The 18,902-nt window shown below is 61.4% G+C and overlaps 1 protein-coding gene across 12 annotated transcripts in view; it reads left to right on the top strand.

Annotated features, from left to right (window-relative positions):
* Positions 1-18,902, top strand: part of CUX1 (cut like homeobox 1) — a 318,547-nt gene that overhangs the window by 261,072 nt on the left and 38,573 nt on the right. For 9 of the 12 annotated variants that reach the window (XM_062179572.1, XM_062179570.1, XM_062179568.1 and 6 more), the window contains 3 exons: positions 1,853-2,673; positions 5,237-5,402; positions 6,127-6,183. The exons of the other annotated variants lie outside the window; for them this stretch is intronic. In XM_062179572.1, coding sequence (XP_062035556.1) covers positions 1,853-2,673; positions 5,237-5,402; positions 6,127-6,183 — 1,044 coding nt within the window. The remainder of the gene's footprint in view (positions 1-1,852; positions 2,674-5,236; positions 5,403-6,126; positions 6,184-18,902) is intronic. 12 annotated transcript variants of the gene reach the window in all.

Raw genomic sequence — 18,902 nt, 5'->3', positions numbered from 1 at the left:
CTCCCACTCAGCCCGATGAGACTGAAGAGAGACGAGCAGGACAGAAGTGCCCTGCGGCTGCTCGCAGGAGCCCCCCGGGGCCCAGCAGGGCGGGCGTCTCCTGTGGGCGCAGAGCCGAGAGGAAGGGGTCGTCGTCCCGCTGTCTGCACTGGCGCTCCTGGGAAGGAGCTCCAGCCGCCATCAGTCCGCTTTCCCAGCTTCAACATGGCGCCCACGCTGCCTCCCACCTGCAAAGCCCCCTCCCGGGACACCTGGCCCAGCAGCAGGCAGCCCTGACTGCTGAGCCCGGGCACCACCCTGCTGGCTCACGCGGTGGGGGTGGGGCTGAGTCCTCCGGACTGTGGACCAGTCTGGGGCTGGGCGTCGCCGCCCTCCTGATGGTGCTCAACTGAGCCCTTATAACCCGGAGAGAGGCTGCGTGGGCCTGGTGTTCCTGGCGACAGCTCAGCCCCAGAGTTAAGACACTTGCTGGATGCGTTCAGCGTAGGAAACCCCAGGCCCCCATCTCGGGGCCCAGCCCCGTGTGGCCACCTGCCCCCTTCCCAGGGTCCCAAGCAGTGGGACATCATCCCTGTGGTGTCTCGAGCCTGGTGGAGGATGGAGCCTCCAGACCCGTTGGTTCTTGCTGGCGCCTGCTAGAGGCGGGCACAGGCAGCCCCAGCAGGGACCGCCTCGGGCCTCACTCCCTTCGCTGCCTGGTTCCTTCCTGGGGATGCTGTCAGGGCTTCAGGAGCCAGGCAGGGCCCTCGAGAAGCCGCAAAGGCTGTGGCTCTTTTTTGGGGCATTTTGCAGCATCCTTTAATGTAGTTTAAAAAAGAAGAAAAAAAAAAAAAAGCCCACGTATCTGACTACCTCAGCCACCAAGGTGTGTAATGTGGGGGATGTGAGACGGAGCCAGGGAGGCCTGAGACCCCCGCGGTGTCCTGCAGGAGCCTGCAGCCATGGTTCTCAGCTGAGGGGGCCGCACTCGTCCGGCCCCTCAGCCTGGCGCCAGAGACAGGGCCTGGGCACACGCGTGTTAGTGAGCTCCACGGGTGACTCCCTGCGCGGCAGTCGTCCATCTCTGCAGATGGCAATGTGCAGGCCTAGCCATGCTGCACCTGCCAAAGGCGTCCCCCGCTACCGCTGACCACAGCACAGGCACGTGCCCAGCGGAGACCGAGCTGACCCAGGTGTCTCACTGCCTGCTCAGAGACCCGGGCCCTTTTATTGCTGTTTTTGTTTTGCTTTTTTGTTGTTGTTGTTGTTATTGTTTTTAAGATTGATTGATTGATTGATTTTGAAAGTCAGAGTTACACAAAGAGAGCGAGATCTTCCATCTACTGGTTCACTCCCCAAATGCCGGTAACAGCTTGGGCTGGGCCAGGCCGAAACCAAAGGAGCCAGGAGCCTCCTCCAGGTCTCCCACCTGGGTGACAGGGGCCCAAGTACCCCGGGCCGTCTTCCACTGCCCTTCCCAGGCCACCAGCAGGGAGCTGGACCAGGGCACAAACTGGCACCCATGTGGGATGCTGGAGTCCCAGCACCTTTCCCCTCTATTGCTTTCTTTAACTGAATAGTAGGAATTGCACACGTGTGTTGGATACATGTGCACATCGTGCCTTGCGGTTATTCACGGAGGTCAGGGTCTGACACACCTCTGGGATTCCGGCAGTCAGCCTGGAGGGCGTGTCCCAGCTGGTGTGTGACAAAGGCCCCCAGGTGGATAGCAGTCTGTCCTCACAGCTCAGCCAAGACGCCAGGCGGGGAGGAGCAGGCTGCCGCGTGGTCCTCGCCCGCCCTCCTCGCTGGCTGGCGGGGTGAGGTTGCCCTGTGTGCCTGCCCGTCTCACCCCTGCGTTTGCCCCATGCAGCGGAGCCGCCCCCGCCGTCCTCGGCGCCCAGCAGCGGGAACTCGGACGACGCCATCCGCTCCATCCTGCAGCAGGCCCGCCGGGAGATGGAGGCCCAGCAGGCCGCCCTGGAGCCCCCCGTGAAGCCCGCCCCGCTGCCGCAGCCCGACCTCGCCCTGCTCACCCCCAAGCTGCTGTCTGCCTCCCCCATGGCGGCCGCATCCAGTTACGCTCCTCTCGCCATCTCCCTGAAGAAGCCTCCAGCGGCCCCCGAGGCCGGCGCCTCGGCTCTGCCCAACCCCCCGACCCTCAAGAAGGAGGCCCAGGAGGGCCCCGGGCTGGACCCCCAGGGAGCAGCGGACGCCGGCCAGGGGGTCCTGCGGCACATGAAGAGCGGGGCCTGGAAGGACCACTGGTGGGGTGCCGTGCAGCCCGAGCGCCGGACCCCCGCCTCCGCCGAGGACACCAAGGCCGAGGAAGCTGGCGGCGGGGGCGGGAAGGAAAAGACGGGCGGCAGCCAGCCGCGGAGCGAGCGCTGCCACCCGCAGGGACCCCCATCCTCGGAGTACTGGAAGGAGTGGCCCAGCGCTGAGTCGCCCTACTCACAGAGCTCGGAGCTGAGCGTGACCGGGGCCAGCCGCAGCGAGACACCCCAGAACAGCCCCCTGCCTTCCTCCCCACTCGTGCCCATGGCCAAGCCCGCCAAGCCCTCGGTGCCGCCGCTGACCCCCGAGCAGTACGAGATCTACATGTACCAGGAGGTGGACACCATCGAGCTCACCCGACAGGTGAAGGAGAAGTTGGCCAAGAACGGCATCTGTCAGCGCATCTTCGGGGAGAAGGTGAGGGGCCCAGGGGGAGCCGGGCCTTCCCCTCCATCCTCACGGCAAGGCCACCACCCACTTAAAACAAATTTCTTTTGAAGATTTGTTTAGGAGCTGGTGCTGTGGCGTATGGGGTAAAGCCAACACCTGCGACGCTGGCATCCCATATGGGCGCCGGTTCGAATCCCGGCTGCTCCACTTTCCATCCAGCTCCCTGCTAATGTGCTTGGGAAAACAATAGAAGATGGCCCCAGTGCTTACACCCCTGCACCCACATGGGAGACCCAGAAAAAGCTCCTGGCTTCTGACTGGCTCACTTCCAGCCATCGTGGCCATTTGGGGAGTGAACCAGTAGACGAGAAAGCTCTTTCTCTCCCTGTCTCTCACTGTAACTCTGCCTTTCAAATAAACTAGCCTTTTTACAAACTATTTATTTTGTCTGAAAGGCAGAGTTACAGAGGGAGGTGGGGGAGAGAAAGATCTTCCACTGGTTCCCTCCCCAAAAGGCTGCAATGGTCAGGACTGGGCCAGGCGGAAGTCAGGAGCCAAAGAGCTTCATCTGGGTCTCCCACATGGATGCAGGGCCCCAAGCACTCGGCCGTCTTCCGCTGCTTTCCCAGGTGCATTCGCAGGGAGCTGGATCAGAAGCGGAGCAGCCGGGACACAATCCAGTGCCCATTTTGGATGCCGGCATGGCAGGCGGTAGCTTAACCTGCCACTCCACAGGCCAACCCCTAAAAAAATGTTTTTAAGATTTATTTTTTTATTTATTCTTTGAAAGGCAGAGTGACAGAGGTGGGGTGAGAGAGAAGGAGAAGCCTTCTGTCCGCTGGTTCCCTCCCCAAATGGCTGCAACAGCCAGGGCTGGGCCCGGCCGAAGCCAGGAGCCAGGAGCTTCTTCCAGGTCTCCTACGTGGATGTAGGGGCCCAAGCATTTGGGCCATCTTCTGCTGCTTTCCCAAGGTCATCAGCAGGGAGCTGGATCAGAAGCAGAGCAGCTGGGACTTTAACACATACTCTGCTAGGGAATCCAGCAGCACAGGCGGCCGCTTAACCCGCTACGCCCCAACGCCGGCCCACACCACCCAGCTCAGTCACCCCAAGACCCTCAAGTGTTGCTTTCTCCCAGACATCCAGAGGGGCCACGGGGCAAGGCTTCCTGCTCCCTGGGTCCATCTGCTGAGCCCCCTGCCGGCCAGGTTCCGGGCTGGGCCTCCCATGCCGGTCCCTCCTCAGCTCTCTCAGGAGGGAGATGGTGAAATTGTCACGCGACGGGAACCTGAGGTGCAGAGAGGTGAACGTCTCACCCCGCGCTGGCAAGTGGCTGAGTCCAGCTCCGGCCTCCACGGCCGAGGACAGCTAAGAGGCACCTGTCCAGGCTGTTTTGGCCATGGTAGACCCGATCCGATGGCCCAGGGGCAGCGGGTCCAGAGAGCACTCAGCGCGGGGCAGGTGCTCCCTCCTCACGTGGCTCAGCCGGGGCGGGGTGGGGGGGCTGCCCACGCCGTTCCTCCTTGGCCCAGGACGTGCCGGCTGCAGACCCTCTGTGTCCCCAGCACTTGCCACGTTCCAGAGCATGGGGATTTACCGTGCCCGTAGAGCCTAAGGTAAACACAAGGCCCCAGCATCATTTTATAGTCAGACGTGTGGTTCTGAACATGAGGGGCCACGTTCCACTCTGCCTTCCCGGCCGGCAGCACCGGCTCGTGCCCCCAGCACAGGGTCGTCCAAATTTCACACAAGGTAGTGAGGGAGTCCTACAGCCCCTGGAAAATTTCTAGTTCGGCGTTGTAAAAATACCGCTTGAGAACATTTAAATAGACGTTTGTGCTCCTGCCTTAAATGTAGAAGAGACTTAATAGCATTGAACTTGCTTGGCCCAGCAGTGTAGCTTATTCTGGAACTGAGAACTTTCCCGAAGAGGGATCGCAGGCAGCCCCTAAATATCCCCGGGCTGCATCTGCGCCCTGGGCCGTGTTTGTGCCCATACATATGCATGGCCATATGCGTGCGCCACAGAGCGACGACAGCTCAGCGCCACTCCCAGCCTGGCTCCCCGCCCCCACCAGCTCACCTCTGGGCCCCGACCCCCGAGCAGGGCGTGATCAAAGGCCACGAACCTTTCTCAGCGCCACCCTGGCTCAGCCCGCGTCCTGCCAGCGTCCGCTGTTGCTGCCTCTCGGGAACTGGGCCCAGCACCCCAGCCTTCCTTGGTGCCCCGGGTAGAGAGCGGGGTACTTCTCAGTACTTCCTCTTCCCCTGTCGGGTGTCAGCCCTGCAGCCTTGGCTGGTTCAAGACCTCCCTCTTCTCCCGAGCCTGTCTCCTGGGGAGCTGGGAGCTGTGGCTGTAACCACGGCTCGCCCAACCTCCCCCCCCATGCCAGGGCATCAGGCCCACCGGTGACAGATCTTGTTCTGCCTCCTGCCAGTCATCACCACCCCCAGGAGTCAGCCCTCGGTGCCCCCCGTGTGCTGTCCTCCCCGCCATGCTGCCACCTGGCCACGTGTGTCCCTGAAGCATCTCGTGGCGTCATCCGGGTACCTGGGCACTGACGGCCATGTGCTCCTGTTGTCACCGCAGGTGCTGGGCCTGTCCCAGGGCAGCGTCAGTGACATGCTGTCCCGGCCGAAGCCATGGAGCAAGCTGACCCAGAAAGGCCGAGAACCCTTCATCCGCATGCAGCTCTGGCTGAACGGCGAACTGGGCCAGGGCGTCCTGCCCGTCCAGGGGCAGCAGCAAGGGCCAGGTGAGGGCAGCCGGGTCCCGGAGGAGTGGGGACAAGATGGCCCACCCCTGGGGAGGGGCCGACGCAGGGAGGGCATCCTGCCTATCCAGGGGTAGCAGCAGGGGCCAGGTGAGGGCAGCCCGGGTCCCGGAGGGGCGGGGACACAGGACAGTCCACCCCCCGGGGGGAGGAGCCTGACGCAGGGAAAGCATCCTGCCTGTCCAGGGGTAGTAGCAGGGGCCAGGTGAGGGCAGCCAGGTCCAGGAGGGGCTGGGACACAGGACGGTCCACCCCCGGGGGGAGGTGCCGACGCAGGGAGGGGCGGAGGGAGGTGGTACCTGGGCTGCTACCTAGGCCTGGAGGTAGACAGCTGGCACTCCCCCCACCACCTGTTGCCATGGGACCCGGTGGTTTTTAGGAGAGAGGTTGTGCCTGGGCTAATTTTATAAGCAGCAGCAAATGAGTCCCCAATTAAGGAAATGCTGTTTGTACATAAATATAGGTAAAAGTCAAGTGGCTAAATCAAGAAGTCAGGGAAGAAAGCAGCCAAAGGCACAAACGTGACAGACGTCGCGAGCCACGGCTTCCGCCTGCCCCCAGCGCCATGCAGGCCCGCACACCCGTCCCCACCCTCCCTGGGGAGGCTGAGGGTCTGAGCCCATCGCTCCTGGCACCGCAGCCAGTTAGGAAGCCGGGAGCCCCGGGCCTCGCTCGCACCTCTAACCCTGGCCTTTCTCCCGTTTAGTCCTCCATCCGGTGCCGCCACTCCAGGACCCCCTGCAGCAGGGCTGCGTGAGCTCAGGTAACTAGCCCGTCGCGTTGTTCCTGTGCAAAGCGTCACCCGCCCTGTCCCCTCCCGATAGCGCCGTCACTTTGAGGGTGGTGTCCCCGGACCCTAGGGAAGCAGCCATCTCGGTCGGCCTTTGACACTTGGCAACACGTCCCCAAGGCCCCCCGAGTTGTAGCGTGGATGAGTCACTCACTGCCTGGGAGCCCCCAGCAGGATCCCACGCACAGACGGGCCCGTTCAGGTTAGCATCCTGTCGGGAGCACGGGCCTCACTCCCAGTTTGCGGCCTTCTATGAGTCACGTGGCTACGAATGGTGAAAAAGGGAAGGAGATAAGGATCCTGTGGGCAGGCCAGGTCCCTCCTGGTCTGCTCTCCAACACGGAGCCGCCTCCGCCGTCCACTGCTCGCTCTGCTCCTCTGTGGGCCCGCCGGTGTCTTCTAAGTTTTCTGAACCTGTTGATGAGGCGCCGTGTCCACTGACTCATGGGAAACCAAGCAAAGGAGGAGCTTTGGGGGAGAGGGACCGGCTACTGTGCCGCGGTGGCTGTGGGGTCCCAAGCTCAGCGCAGGCCCCCTGAGACCACTGTGTGGTACGTGTGCCCTTGTTTGAGTCTGGCCAAGCTGGCTGTGGGTGTCTCTGGCTGCCTCCCAGGTTTTCTAGCTGCGAACCCCTATTCCTGAATTAAGCAAGCCGTCGCCCTCGGGCCTGGCTGCGTGAGCGTCGGCCGTGCCCGCATGCATCCTGGGAGAGAGGTGTTTTCCCTCCGACCCTGGCACACCACTGCCATGGTGCTGGAACCTCCCTCGGATGCCGTGTCCCGTGTGGAAGCAACGCGCAAGGCTCCCGCAAGGAACGTGGTCGATGTTTGTCAGCTATCAGATGGCTTTGTAAAGTCACCCAAGGCTCTATGGGTGGGATTGGCCAGGGGTCTCTGTGAGGGAGTTGCTAAGCATGGAGGCTGTGCCTGCGGTATATGCGATTTAGCCTGGAAAACAGAAATCTCTTAGAACGGTGCGTGTTCGTGAACCCTTGGGAGCAGTGGCTATAGGGGAGTGGGCCTCCGTGCCCGGGTCTTCCATGGGATTCTGATCCCTTGTTCTCTCCGTGGCTACCACGGAACCCTCCCAAGAGGCCGCTGGACACAGAATGAGGCTCTGGCTTTGTGGCAGCGCCGTTGGGTCTCTGCTGGGAGCCTGGACCTGGCAGGACCAGGTGGCTACAGGCAGGTAATGCCGGCCCCAGCCTGGTTTGTCCCTGAACGTCCAGGAGAAATGCCCGGGCCCCCAGCCTCCCTCCCTGCGAGTCAGGACCTCATGAGACCTACCTGCTGTCCATGGGCCCGTCCCAGCCCTGCAGGGAGAGCTGGCAGGGGCCTGACGGGGTAGCGGGCACTGTGCCGCCACCATGGAACTCGGGTGGTCTCACTCCCCCCGGCTGCCGGCCCCAGGAGCCCGCGTGCCTCCTGCACAGCTCTGCTGCCCGCGGCACCTCTGTTTCGTGTCAGACTTGCTGATGGGTTGTCCCCGAAGGGGAGAGAGAGACCCATGGCTTCTTAGAAGCTACTGAGGCCTCTAGAAAGGGCGAGGTGAGCAGTATGGCCCCTGCCCGTGCTGTAAGTAACGTTTTTTAAAGGGAGGTTTTTAAAGGACAGATCTGTGGATCAATGGCCCATTAAGGTGGGTAGCTACGTAGGTAGATTTTGGGGGGAGTGGGGGAGTCTTAATTTTCTACAAATAGTTTTATGCTGGCTTCTTTCAAAGCCCCCCGTGTGGGGGGGCCCTGGGGGTGATCCTCGGAGCCTGCGTCCCGGCTGACACCCATCATCCTGACCTCGCCCTGCGCTGCCCAGGGGAGGCTGAGAGCGCCAAGGCGACACTGGTCATCAGGTTCCTTAAAGGGAAGCAGGCAGGTGCCTAGGAGACAGGTGCGCAGACAGGTGCAGAAAGAGACCCCAGCGGCCACCACGTCATTTTCCTTTTCCTGCCTCAAAGCCCATTTCGTAGCCACAGTTCCTTAGGGTGATTCGCCTTTTGGCCCCTGGGGACGAGAGGAGACAGGTGCAGGGGGAGGACAGAGGGGGAAGGAGGGGACCCCCCCCCCAAGTCGCTGTAATTTCAGGAACTCCTAGAGGAGAGGTGCCCCTGCCTCGTGGACTTCTATTTTTTTCCATTGTTTTTAAGATTGTTTCAGTTGTTTTCATTTTTTATTCAAAAGGCTAAGAGATCTTCCATCCCCAAATGCCCACAAAAACCAGGACTGGGCCAGGCCGAAGCCAGGAGCCCAGACCTCCATCCGGGTCTCCCACGTGGGTGGCAGGGACCCAGCACCTGAGCCCTCACCTGCTGTCTCGCAGGGTGCGCATTAGCAGGGAGCTGGATCAGAAGTAGAGCAGCGGGGACTTGAACCCGTCACCCTGAGAGGCGGACATGCCAGGAGGGGGCTTACCCGCCGTGCCAGAGGCCCGCCCCAGTGAGGGCGTGTCCTGTGGGGCCTGGCACCCCTGCAGCCCACGAGCTGCTTGGCCTCTGGCCTGCAAGCCAGCGCCTGCCCAGTGCCATTGCAAAGCTGTGCAGGCGAAGGCCGGCCACGCCTCCCACAAAGCAGAGAGGCCCCAGCCTTTGCCCAGCTCTACGTTCCATCTCCTCTGCCCACGGAGAATTTCACGGCTCCGGTCGCTGTCCCCGTCAGCGGGGGAGGGTCCTCTCTCAGACAACAGCTGCTGCCATCCGTCCCTCCCGTGGCAGGACTGGCCTGTGCCCTTCCCTCCCATGGGAGCCCGTGCGGGTGTGGCTGGCCACGGCCCCTGTCACGAATAGGCCAGTGTCCCTTTAAAAAAAAAAAATTAAAGATTTAGTTATTTATTTGAAAGGCGGAGTGACAGAGAAGGGAGTGACAGAGATCTCCCATCTGCTGTTTTACTCCCCAAATGGCCGCAGCAGCGAGGGCTGGGCCAGACTCAAGCCAGGAGCTCCATCTGGCCGTCCCACGGTGGGTGGCAGAGGCCCAAGCGCTTGGGCCGGTGGCTGCCTTCCCAGCACGTTAAAGGGAGGCTGGGCCGGAAGCAGGCGGCCAGGGCTGCCGCGGGCACTCCAATAGGGTCTGCGCCCCGCGCAGCTCCCGCAAGGCCACCCGCACACCGTGGCCGGGGTGTGAGCGCGCGGACTCTGCAGTGAGGTTGTGGTGCAGGTCCCTCCCCGGGGGTGGGGCATTTGGATAGCTCGCGTGTCAGCACGGAAGGAGGGGCTGCTGCACCCCCTCCCCCAGAAATTTTCCTGGCGCTGGCGAGAAGCAAGCTCCCCACTCAGCGTCTCAGAACGGATTCAGGGTTTTCAGGGTTTTGTTTTTGTTTTTGTTTTTGTTTTTGTTTTTGTTTTGTAATATTTATTTATGTGAAAGGCAGAGTTACAGAGAAGCAGAGAGAGAGAGGTCTTCCATCTGCTGGTTCATTCCCCAAATAGCTGCAGTGGTCAGAGCTGGGCCGATCCAAAGCCAGGAGCCAGGAGCTTCTTCCTGGTCTCCCACTGGGTGCAGGTGCCCAAGCACTTGGCCCATCCTCCATCACTTTCCCAGGCCATAGCAGAGAGCTGGATCAGAAGTGGAGCAGCCAGGATTCGAACTGGCGTCCAAAGGGGATGCTGGCACTGTAGGCGGCGGCTTTACCCTCTACACCACGGCGCCGGCCCCTGGATTCAGGTTTTTGAGAGGCAGAGAGACAGAGTTCCCATCCACTGTTTTGCTCCCCAAATGTCCTCAGGGCTAGACAAGACCAAAGCTGGGGCCAAGACCCAGTCCAGGTCCCCCACAGGGGTGGCGTAGGCAGAACTCCATGGGCCGTTGGCCACTGCCTCCCAGGGTCTGCAGCCGCAGGAAGCTGGGGGTCCAGCCAGGCCTCCAGCGCGGGGTGCCGGTGTCTCCGCTGCCGCCGAGCGCCCTTGCCTTAGCCTAGAGTTGACTTTGTCCTCCTCTTGTTCGTGGAGATGGATCAGTGGAAGCAACCGTTGGTTCTCTCCTCACCAACTGATTTCTAACCCCTGTGTGAGGAGCTGGAAAGGCTTATTATGCAACTGGTTTGGGCATAGACGGACCCGAAGCAGAGGAGCCGCAGGCAGGGCCAGCTGTGGCTGGAAGGTGCCACTCACGGGCCCCGGCCCTGGCCCTGGCGGCCCCTCGCATTCCCTCTTTCCTGGCCATGGCCTGCCCTGGGTCGCTTTCATCAAGAGTAACGTGCAAAGGAGCTCCATTCCAACATCCGGGAGAGAGGAGTCTCCGGGCTCCGCGGCACCCTCCCTGCCTGGAGGCTGTCGCCTGGCCTGTGTGCTGGGTGCAGGGCTGTGGGGAGCCCCATGGCACTGACAGGGCGGGGTCAGGAAGGAGGGCATCCCAGCCCAGGAGCTCCAGGGGCCGTGTGCTGAGGCACCCACTGTGGAAATCCTGCTTCGGGGCCTCCATCTCTTCTCCATCCCAGTGGTCACAGGAGGGCAGTGACAGGAGGATTGTCTTGACTTCCGATCGAATCCTGCCCAGGCACGCGGGAAGGCCTGGCGGAGGCCACAGCGTGGGGCTCCACGGCTCTGAGAAGTCCTAGAAGGGAAGACGCAGGTATGAGTCGGTGGGCCTGGGACCCCCGGGCGCTGGGCCGCCAGCCTCAGGTGCAGCTCCGTCTCCCAGCGCGTGCCACGATGCTCCACAGGTCCGCGTCAGTGACCGCGGGCTGAGGAGGATGCTCCGTGAACGCGCACCTGCTCTCCGCGGAGGGATTCCGCTGCGCCGCAGCTGCCGGGCTGTGGAGGCCCTGGGGAAGACAAGGCAGGGCGCGCTCCCCTGAAGTGTGAGGCTGGGGCGGCCCCTGTGCCTCCGTGGGAAGGGGATGCTGCTTTCTGTACCCCCCCCCCGCCCCAACCGCTCAGAAACTTGTGGGGTTCACGGTAGGGACTGGCCACGGGGTCCTGGAGCAGCCCCCCACAGTGCCGCAAGGGCAGACAGCCATGCCAGTGGCCGTTAGCTTCTGTAACAGCCCAGTCGCCCCTCTCAGGGGATACCGCACCTGCAGACCCCACGCAGCCCGCAGCCCGGCTAATGTTCTGTTTCAAAGCAGTGTCCAGAAGGTGCCCTCTGTAGGCTTCCAAGGCTGTGCAAGTGTCCTGGGGCCACAGGGGCCAGGCACCTCTCTCCCCACTCTCCAGGAGGGGCTGCCCCTTGCAACTCGGCCACCAGGGCCGCTGTTCCTGGAGCAGGATTTGTCATCGGCCTCACCAGAGAAAGGAGAGGAGTCGTGAGCAGGATTTTTTTTTAATTATTATTATCTAGGTTTTTATTCAAAGCCTGCTTTTTTTGTTTTTTTGGTTACAAAATGCGAACTTTCTAAAAGCTTACACTTTGTGCTTTGTTTAAGAAATCCGTTGTGCACCTCCATCTGCCTGGCGCCTTCCCCGAGGCCCCGCCCAGGTCTGCGGCATTTCCTGGGATGGGCTCCCGAGCAGGCGCTGCGCCCTCCCCACTCGCCTAGGTGAAGAATTTCCTCCTGTTTACAGCTGCGGGGAAATCCTGTATCTGGCGCCAACATATCTCATCAGGCCAGTCTCTACTGATAGACGCTTCCATCGACTTGTAATAGCGAACCAGAAGCAGCAGCCCTGCGGTGACCCCCAGTGCCGTGCGTGGGCAGCTCCCGCCTCTGCCCCTTCACAGTTGTGGGCCTTGGGCAAGGGGCTCCACCCCCGTGTGCCTCCGTTCCTCCTGTGAAATGGGCAGAGGGAGGGACCCCCCTGCTGGCCCCTTGCAGGGCTTCGGCAGGTTCACGGGCAAAAGCTTTGAGAACCGTGGGGCTGGGGCGGGGCACGCGCCGACTCTGCCAGCACGTGTCTGTGCTGTGCATCTCCCCGGGCACGCACCCGATGTCAATCAGTGAGGACGGCCGGGTGCTTGCTGGCTCCTCCGGTGGAGGTGGCCAGACGCCAGTGTGGCCGGTGGCAGCCCCGTGGTCCCCTGCAGGACCCACGCGCAGCTCTTGGTTCCAATTTTCGGCTCTTTGGAAATGCCACTCTGTCTTTGCCATTTGCCTGTCCATGCTCCATTCCTTAAAGTCCACCTAAACCTTGAGCTTCTGGCCTGAAACTTGGGGTCATAGCTCATTATCACCCCAGCCACTTGGGGCAGGCCCTGGGGCGCCAGGCCGTCTGGAAAGAGGCTGTTTTCCTGCACCCCATCCTGGCCCGCGGCGCCCCTGCGGGAGAAGCTCCCACGGGGCCCCGTCCTTTCTCTCTGCTGCGGGCTATCAGCTGAAGACAGAGTTTCCAGTCCACTGGGCACTCAGTACGAGAGGCAGAAGTGGGTCAGGGGAGCGCGTGAGGACTTGAGTTTCTAGGGGTGTTTGTGTGGGGAGGGGCTGAGCAGGTTAAGTGCTTGTCGGGCCCCTGCTAATTATAGAAAGGCGGGGGGGGGGGGGGGGGACGGCGCGAGGGCCCGGCACGGTGCTGGTGGCTTTCAGAAATGCAGACAGCTCCCCTGCTTCCAAGCTAGGAAGAACAGGGCTCAGAGGTGTCAGTGTTTCACCCCAGCTGAGGAGCAGGTGGAAGAAGCCCATGGGGTCCCGAGACCAGTGTCCTGGATGCCCCAGAGGGGTTTGCAGGGGCGAGCGCCCGGCCTGGGCACCAAGGCCCCCAGAGTGGGGGAAGCGTTGGCCCCTGGAGAACTGTGCTCACACAAGTCAAGGCCAAGGCCATGCTTCAGAACGAGGAGTGAGAGGGGGTTCGCATCGTAAATGGGCAAATACCAGAAACCAGCACCTGCCAGAGAGAACAGATGACCTTGGATGTCTCTCCTCCGGCTGCAGCCGGGGAGTTGGGTGGGCGAGGGGGAGGGGCTTTCAGCCCACCAGGGGCGGCATCCAAGCCGAGTTTAGCAAGTTTGCTTCTCCGAAGCCCTGGCAGTTGCTGTTGAACTTGGAGGACACGCACTGTGGCCTTGGGGCCTTCCCCTTGCTAGGGACAGCCCTGCCCTGCCGCCGCCTGGGCCCCACGGGGGGTGAGCCACTGCCGGGTGCCCACTGCCCTCTCCTGGGTTGAGAGGGGCCCGCCCAGGGCCTTCCATGAGTGACTCCATCTCGCTTGTGGGTTTTCTTTTAAACGTGGCTTGAGCCTGAACTGGCAGATGTTGGGTTTGCCCTTTCTATAAGGGCCGACATTAGTCTGTCATTTGGCGCCTACATAAAGCAGCCAGACCGCCTCTGTACCAGCTTGGCAATTAGGAGGGACCAGCGAGTGGCGTATGGTTTGAGAAGGAAGCTTCTAGAAAAGCCCTCGCGGCGGCGTACCTCTGGAGCCAAACGGCCCAGGAGGGAGGACGGGGTGGAGGTCCCCGGGGGGACACTCCTGCCTCACGACCAGACCTTCTCCTCCCCGAGGTGGGAGGAGAGGCGCAGCCCCCACAGACTCCGCCCCCCCGAGAGTGCAGCGGCAGCAGGTACCCCGAGTTTTGCAGGAGAGAGAGACAGAGCGCCTGGGGCCGGGTGAGCAGGGGGACTCCCCGGGGGCAGGAGGAAGATGTTGTAATCAATTACCACATCATAACACTGATGTGTGATAATTACCGCGCGTTCTCCTGAGAGCCGCTCGTTCATGGTCCACCGCCTGATTAATATGCAAATAATAGGCTGATTGCTTGATGAATGCACAGAACGCGTCCGCTGATAACGTGAGCGCTGGAGCGGGAAGATGATAAATTACTTTTACTGACTGTCCTACATTAAGTGCCCTTTCTCAACGATTTCATCACGAATTAAGCAAAGCAGTACGGCGAGCTGAAGAGGATGGGTAAGACCATGAACGCCGATGGCTTTTCCAACACCCTCGGGCGGCCAGGTCAGCAGACCACCTGCGCGGGGTTCACAACGCAGGCAGCAGCTGCCGCACCTGCGCATGCCACCGGCTGTGGTCAGCGTGGATCCTCTTAGGAATGTTCCGTCGCAGCCCAGACACCCTCGCCAGGTGGCATCTTTGAAAAAGGGGCAGACACTGTGTCCTCTGCACCGATGGGCTCTTTGGGACCTGCCGCCAGGGGTGCCCAGGAGCGGCCGGAAGAGGAGGTTCAGAAAGAACACGGGGCTTAGGACCACCCTTGTAGCACTTGGAACAGCAGGAGCTGCCTGCCAGCCGGGGACTTGGTGAGGAGTGAGCGCATTTGCCGGAAGCTGGAAGTGCACCCCGGAGAAGGAGAGAGGACACGCGTGTACAGCCGCACACGCACACCCGCGTGCACACAGTGAGCCTGCACGCACGCACAGAGTGATTAATCTTTGATGACCACAGGGCAACTTGAGGGCTCGTCTTTCCCTGTACTGTACGTACACAGATGGTGAGACACGCGGCTGCTCTTCACGCACGGGGCTGGGCTGCACGGCCATGTTAAGTTCACACACACAGCCGGCTCAGTGATGCAGTTACGGACCGTCACTCGAAAGTGATGTTTCTGAGGCCCTGTGGCCCTGTGGAGAGGCCAGGGCGCGGCCACTCGTCCCAGCTCCCGTCTGCGTCCTGGCTCCCCATGGCTGACAAGCCCCCACTGGCTCCCCTCTGCTCCTTACTCCTGCACGGGCACACCTACATGCCGCGTCCCTGGAGGCCCAGGTATGGCCTGGCCCTCTCCCGGCTGCACTTCCTCCAGCCGCGTCCCAGTCCTGGGCACCCACCCCCAGCCTCAGCTCAGCATTGAGTGGCCCTCGTCCCTGCTGGACGGCATCTGTCTCCCCACCTGACTATGTGGTCTATGAGCAGGGAAATGCCCTCCTGTTTCATGGGGTGGCAGCGACCCCTCCTGGGACAGAGCAGAGCCCCCCCCCAGCCCCTCTGGTCCCCACCACCCCACACCCTTCTCCGTCCCTAGCCCCAGCCTTCCTGAGGCTCCCCATTCTGCCGCCGGGGAAGCCGTGGCTTGGTAACCGTGCAGAGACGCACTGACATCGGAGGCTGTGCTTGCTTGGGATTGGACCGTCCCAAGAGGGAGGACTGCACAGGCCCTTGGGAGCTGCGGGGCTGACCACATGTTGGCATGGGTGAGGGCACATTGCCAGGCGTGGCAGTAGGGCAGTGTGCAGTGGCACAGTGAGGGCCAGGAAGAGCTCCCGAGAGTCCCCGAGCCCTGCTAACAGCCGCGCGTCTCGGCCCCAGCTCCGTGCGTCCTCACATCCTACTCAGACCCAAAAGATGAAAGCGTGCCTTTTCACGTCGGCCTCATCTTAGACACGTGACCGGGCTCCGTCAAGGGCAAGTTCAGTGCCGCCGCCGCCCAGGAGGGAGGAGGTGTTGGGAAACCGCAGAGTGGGTAGTGCGGGAGTGGAGTGAGCACAGCCCCGCCCCTTGGTACAGAGGAGCGCGTTCTCTCCCAAGAGACGCAGCTGGCGGGGACCACGCAGAGAGCAGTGGGAGGGCTCAGCCCCCGCAGGCGTGGTGTCTGCGTCAGGATCTGCCCGTCTCCAGGCAGCTGGGACGCGCTCCAAACTGGTGGTCACCCTGCCACGGCTTCTGAGCCTGCCCTGGGCGTCCTCGTGGGCCACCAGAGCTCCTGCTGGGCCCAGGATGTGCCCTGGGCACCCAGAGACGGTGCATCCTTGCACTTGGCCACCAGGGCCCCGGAGAGCGCTCCCTGCCCTCCCCGCCGATCTGTGCCAGGACACAGCCCCCTCCCCGGGCCCCGCCTCTGCCCACTCGTCTTCGTGCACAGTCACGTGGGATTCCCGGGCTCGGCCTGGGCTCCAAGCCCAAACTCCGGACATAATGAAACAGGGGTGCGTCAGTCCAGCCGCCAGTGAAATAATGTTTGGGTTCTTGTCAGAATGTCACAGAGTCGCCTGTCATTTTGTTTCAGCAACTTGTCCCCGTGAATGCACACCTCGCCTTATGGCACGCCAGCAGTAAAAATGTCACTTACAATAATTACTTTTTGGTGAAAATGCTCGCTGACTTCCTACCTTCAAGCTGTTTTTTACACAGTGGGGAGATAATAAGAAATGACTTTATCTGATTGCTCAAATGCACACTAAGTGGAATTGGGAGTTATTATTACTGCAGTGGAGAGCTGGGTACGGAGCTGCAAACGGGCCTCAGATAAACGGCAGAGAGCTTGGCCACGGAAAATTATAGCGGCTGTGCGTTTTCAATTGGCTTCTCTTGGAAACCTAAAGCAGCCGTTGTTTGCTTGTTGCTTTTAGAATAGAATATTTTTCATGATCCGTTTATAGTCCCTGCATGCCTCGTGGAACCCAGAGGGGCCTGGTGCCACCGTCTCCTCGCTCTGTGTTCGCTAACCACGCTCCTCCACGCAAGATGTGACACCTTGCAAAGCAAAAACGCACCCCCCAGGGACGACCTTTTCAATGCGGCGCCTCCCCATTGCTGCCAAACTTGGGCGGACGCACTGGGCGGCGCAGCTTTGGGAACACGCACGTCAGGCATCCCTCTGTTGTCCCAGATCGGCGGCCTGGGGTTTTTTGCCCGGTGCCAGGCAGAGTGTGTGCCCCGGGTGCCTTCCTGGTGCGCCAGAGTGAACGGACAAGCTGAGCGAAGGCAGCAGGCGGTGGAGGTGTGCGCCGGGGGGATCCATCTGTGTGTGCGATCTGGACCACGCCGAGCCACCTGGTTCCTCCCCGGGAGCGTGGGTTCCCGTTTTACCCATGGCTGGCAGAGTCGGCCGGACGCCCTCGGCACCTGCTGTACTCGTGGCTTCCTTCCCCAGTCCCAGGGCCGGGCTGGCTTTCTGTACGTTTTCAAGATTCAGGCCTACTCCTCCACGGGCCGTAGAGAGCCTGCGTGCGGGCAAGCAGACCCGTCCCTCTGCCTCTGAGGTCGCTGGGGCGTGGGGTGCGCCACTGCCCTCCCGTGCAGGCTGCCCTTGGAACCTGAGCCAGCCGGGTGCTCGCCAGATGTGTCACTCTGGGTACCGTATCTCTGTGGGAAGCAGCTGTGCCGCCTTCACCCCATGAGAGGCGTGTGAGCTATGACGGCCTCAGCCCAGTGCCTGCATACAGTAGGTGCACAATAGATGTCAGCTTGGATCGAGGCTGCTGTTGTGGGTGATGATGGAGCAGGGCTTCCGCACCAGCTTCCCTGCCCCTCCCCCCCAACCCCCAGCCCGGATCTGCCTCCATCCCAGCTGCCCCAAGAGCTCGCACCTGGGTCAGCCCGCCTGTACCCACCCCTCTCACAGTGACCTTGCCGATGCCTGCTTGCTTTTTAACTATTAGGTCCTTAACGTGGAGAAAATTATGGAATAATGTGGTAAATGCCCACGTACCCACCACCCAACCACAGTCTTTTTTTTTTTTTTTTTTTTTTTTTTTTTTTTTTTTTTTAAGATTTATTTGTTTACTTGAAAGGCAGAGTTACAGAAGGGCAGAGGCAGAGAGGGAGGGGGGCAGAGAGAGAAAGAGAGATCTCCACTGTTTTCCCAGGCCAGAGCAGGGAGCTGGATTAGAAGTGGAACAGCCGGGACTCGAACCGGTGCCCATATGGGGATGCCGGCACTGCAGAGGGCAGCTTTACCCACTATGCCACAGCGCCAGCCCCCAGCCACAGTCTTAGCTTCTGGTCCTAATTCGAGCCTATACTTCTAGAAGAAATAAGACATGAGAGACGGAGTTGAAGCCCCCTCTCTAATTTCATTTCTCCTGGAAGTGATCTGCTGTGGACCATGGATTTGCAGTTTATCCCTCCTGTGTGGGTTTGTGTTGGGGTTTGGTTTTTTTGTTTTTTGGTTTTTTCGCTTTTATTTGAAAGGCAGAGAGACAGAGATTTTCCACCTGCTGATTCGTTCCCCGACTGCCCATAACAGCCAGAGATGGGCCAGGCCAAAGGCAGGAGCTGGGAACTCCACCCAGTTCCCGGGCTGTCACCTGCTCCCTCCCGGGGTGCACTAGCAGGACACTGGGTCAGAAGTGGAGCAGCCAGGACTTGGCCCCGGCGCTGCAGTACGGAGGGCAGGCATCCAAGTGACGACCTCGCCACCACACCAAGGTCCCGGAACCATGTGTGATCTCACAGCCTCCGCACACGGTGCCTCGGGTGTGCGGGCTCTTCCGGGTCAGAGGTTACGTGTGCCCTATTCCTGGGGGTTCCCGTGAAGCCCTTGGCGGTGGCAGCCCTCACACCCTCCCAGCTGTTCGTGGCCCAGAGTGTGTCGTGTAAACATGCCGCAACATAGGTCCCTTGTCTCCTGGACGTGGACCCTGCCTCTGGTGTTTTGCCATTTCCCCAAGGCCTTGAGAACCACTGCCAGCCGCGGGGAGTCTACAGAGCAGAGGCGTCGCCGGCCGAGGGAAGCCCCGTTGGCACTGGGGCTCAGACAGACAGCGAAGGCAGCCAGGGCCATGGTCCTGGGCAGCCCGGCCCCTGGGGTTTTTCTCTTGCCTGGTGCAGTTTCATTCATCCCTAACACCATCAGGTACCCCTTGCCCCCTTCCCTGAATTCCCTCCTTCCTCGCCACACCTGCTCCTCTCAGCTTGACTGGCTGGCTCCTGGCCACACCCGAGACTCGCAGAACCGTCGCTCGGATGGGACATCTCATCCCCTGGCTGAGTCCCTGTCCCCTGCCGTGTGCTCCTGGGCCTCCACTGTCCCCGGCACGTACTCACCGCCCTTCACACAGGTCCCTGCCACTCCATGGCAGAAGCTCCGACAAGGCAGGGCCATCTCCGACCAGTTCCCTGCTGGGCTCAGGGGCCTGGCCCAGTAGATGAGG

This window comes from Lepus europaeus, chromosome 21, assembly GCF_033115175.1.
Source record: "Lepus europaeus isolate LE1 chromosome 21, mLepTim1.pri, whole genome shotgun sequence".
NCBI classification, from domain to species: Eukaryota; Metazoa; Chordata; class Mammalia; order Lagomorpha; family Leporidae; genus Lepus; species Lepus europaeus.
The sequence above is the reverse complement of the archived record's forward strand: the minus strand, read 5'-3'. Positions and strand labels throughout refer to the sequence as shown.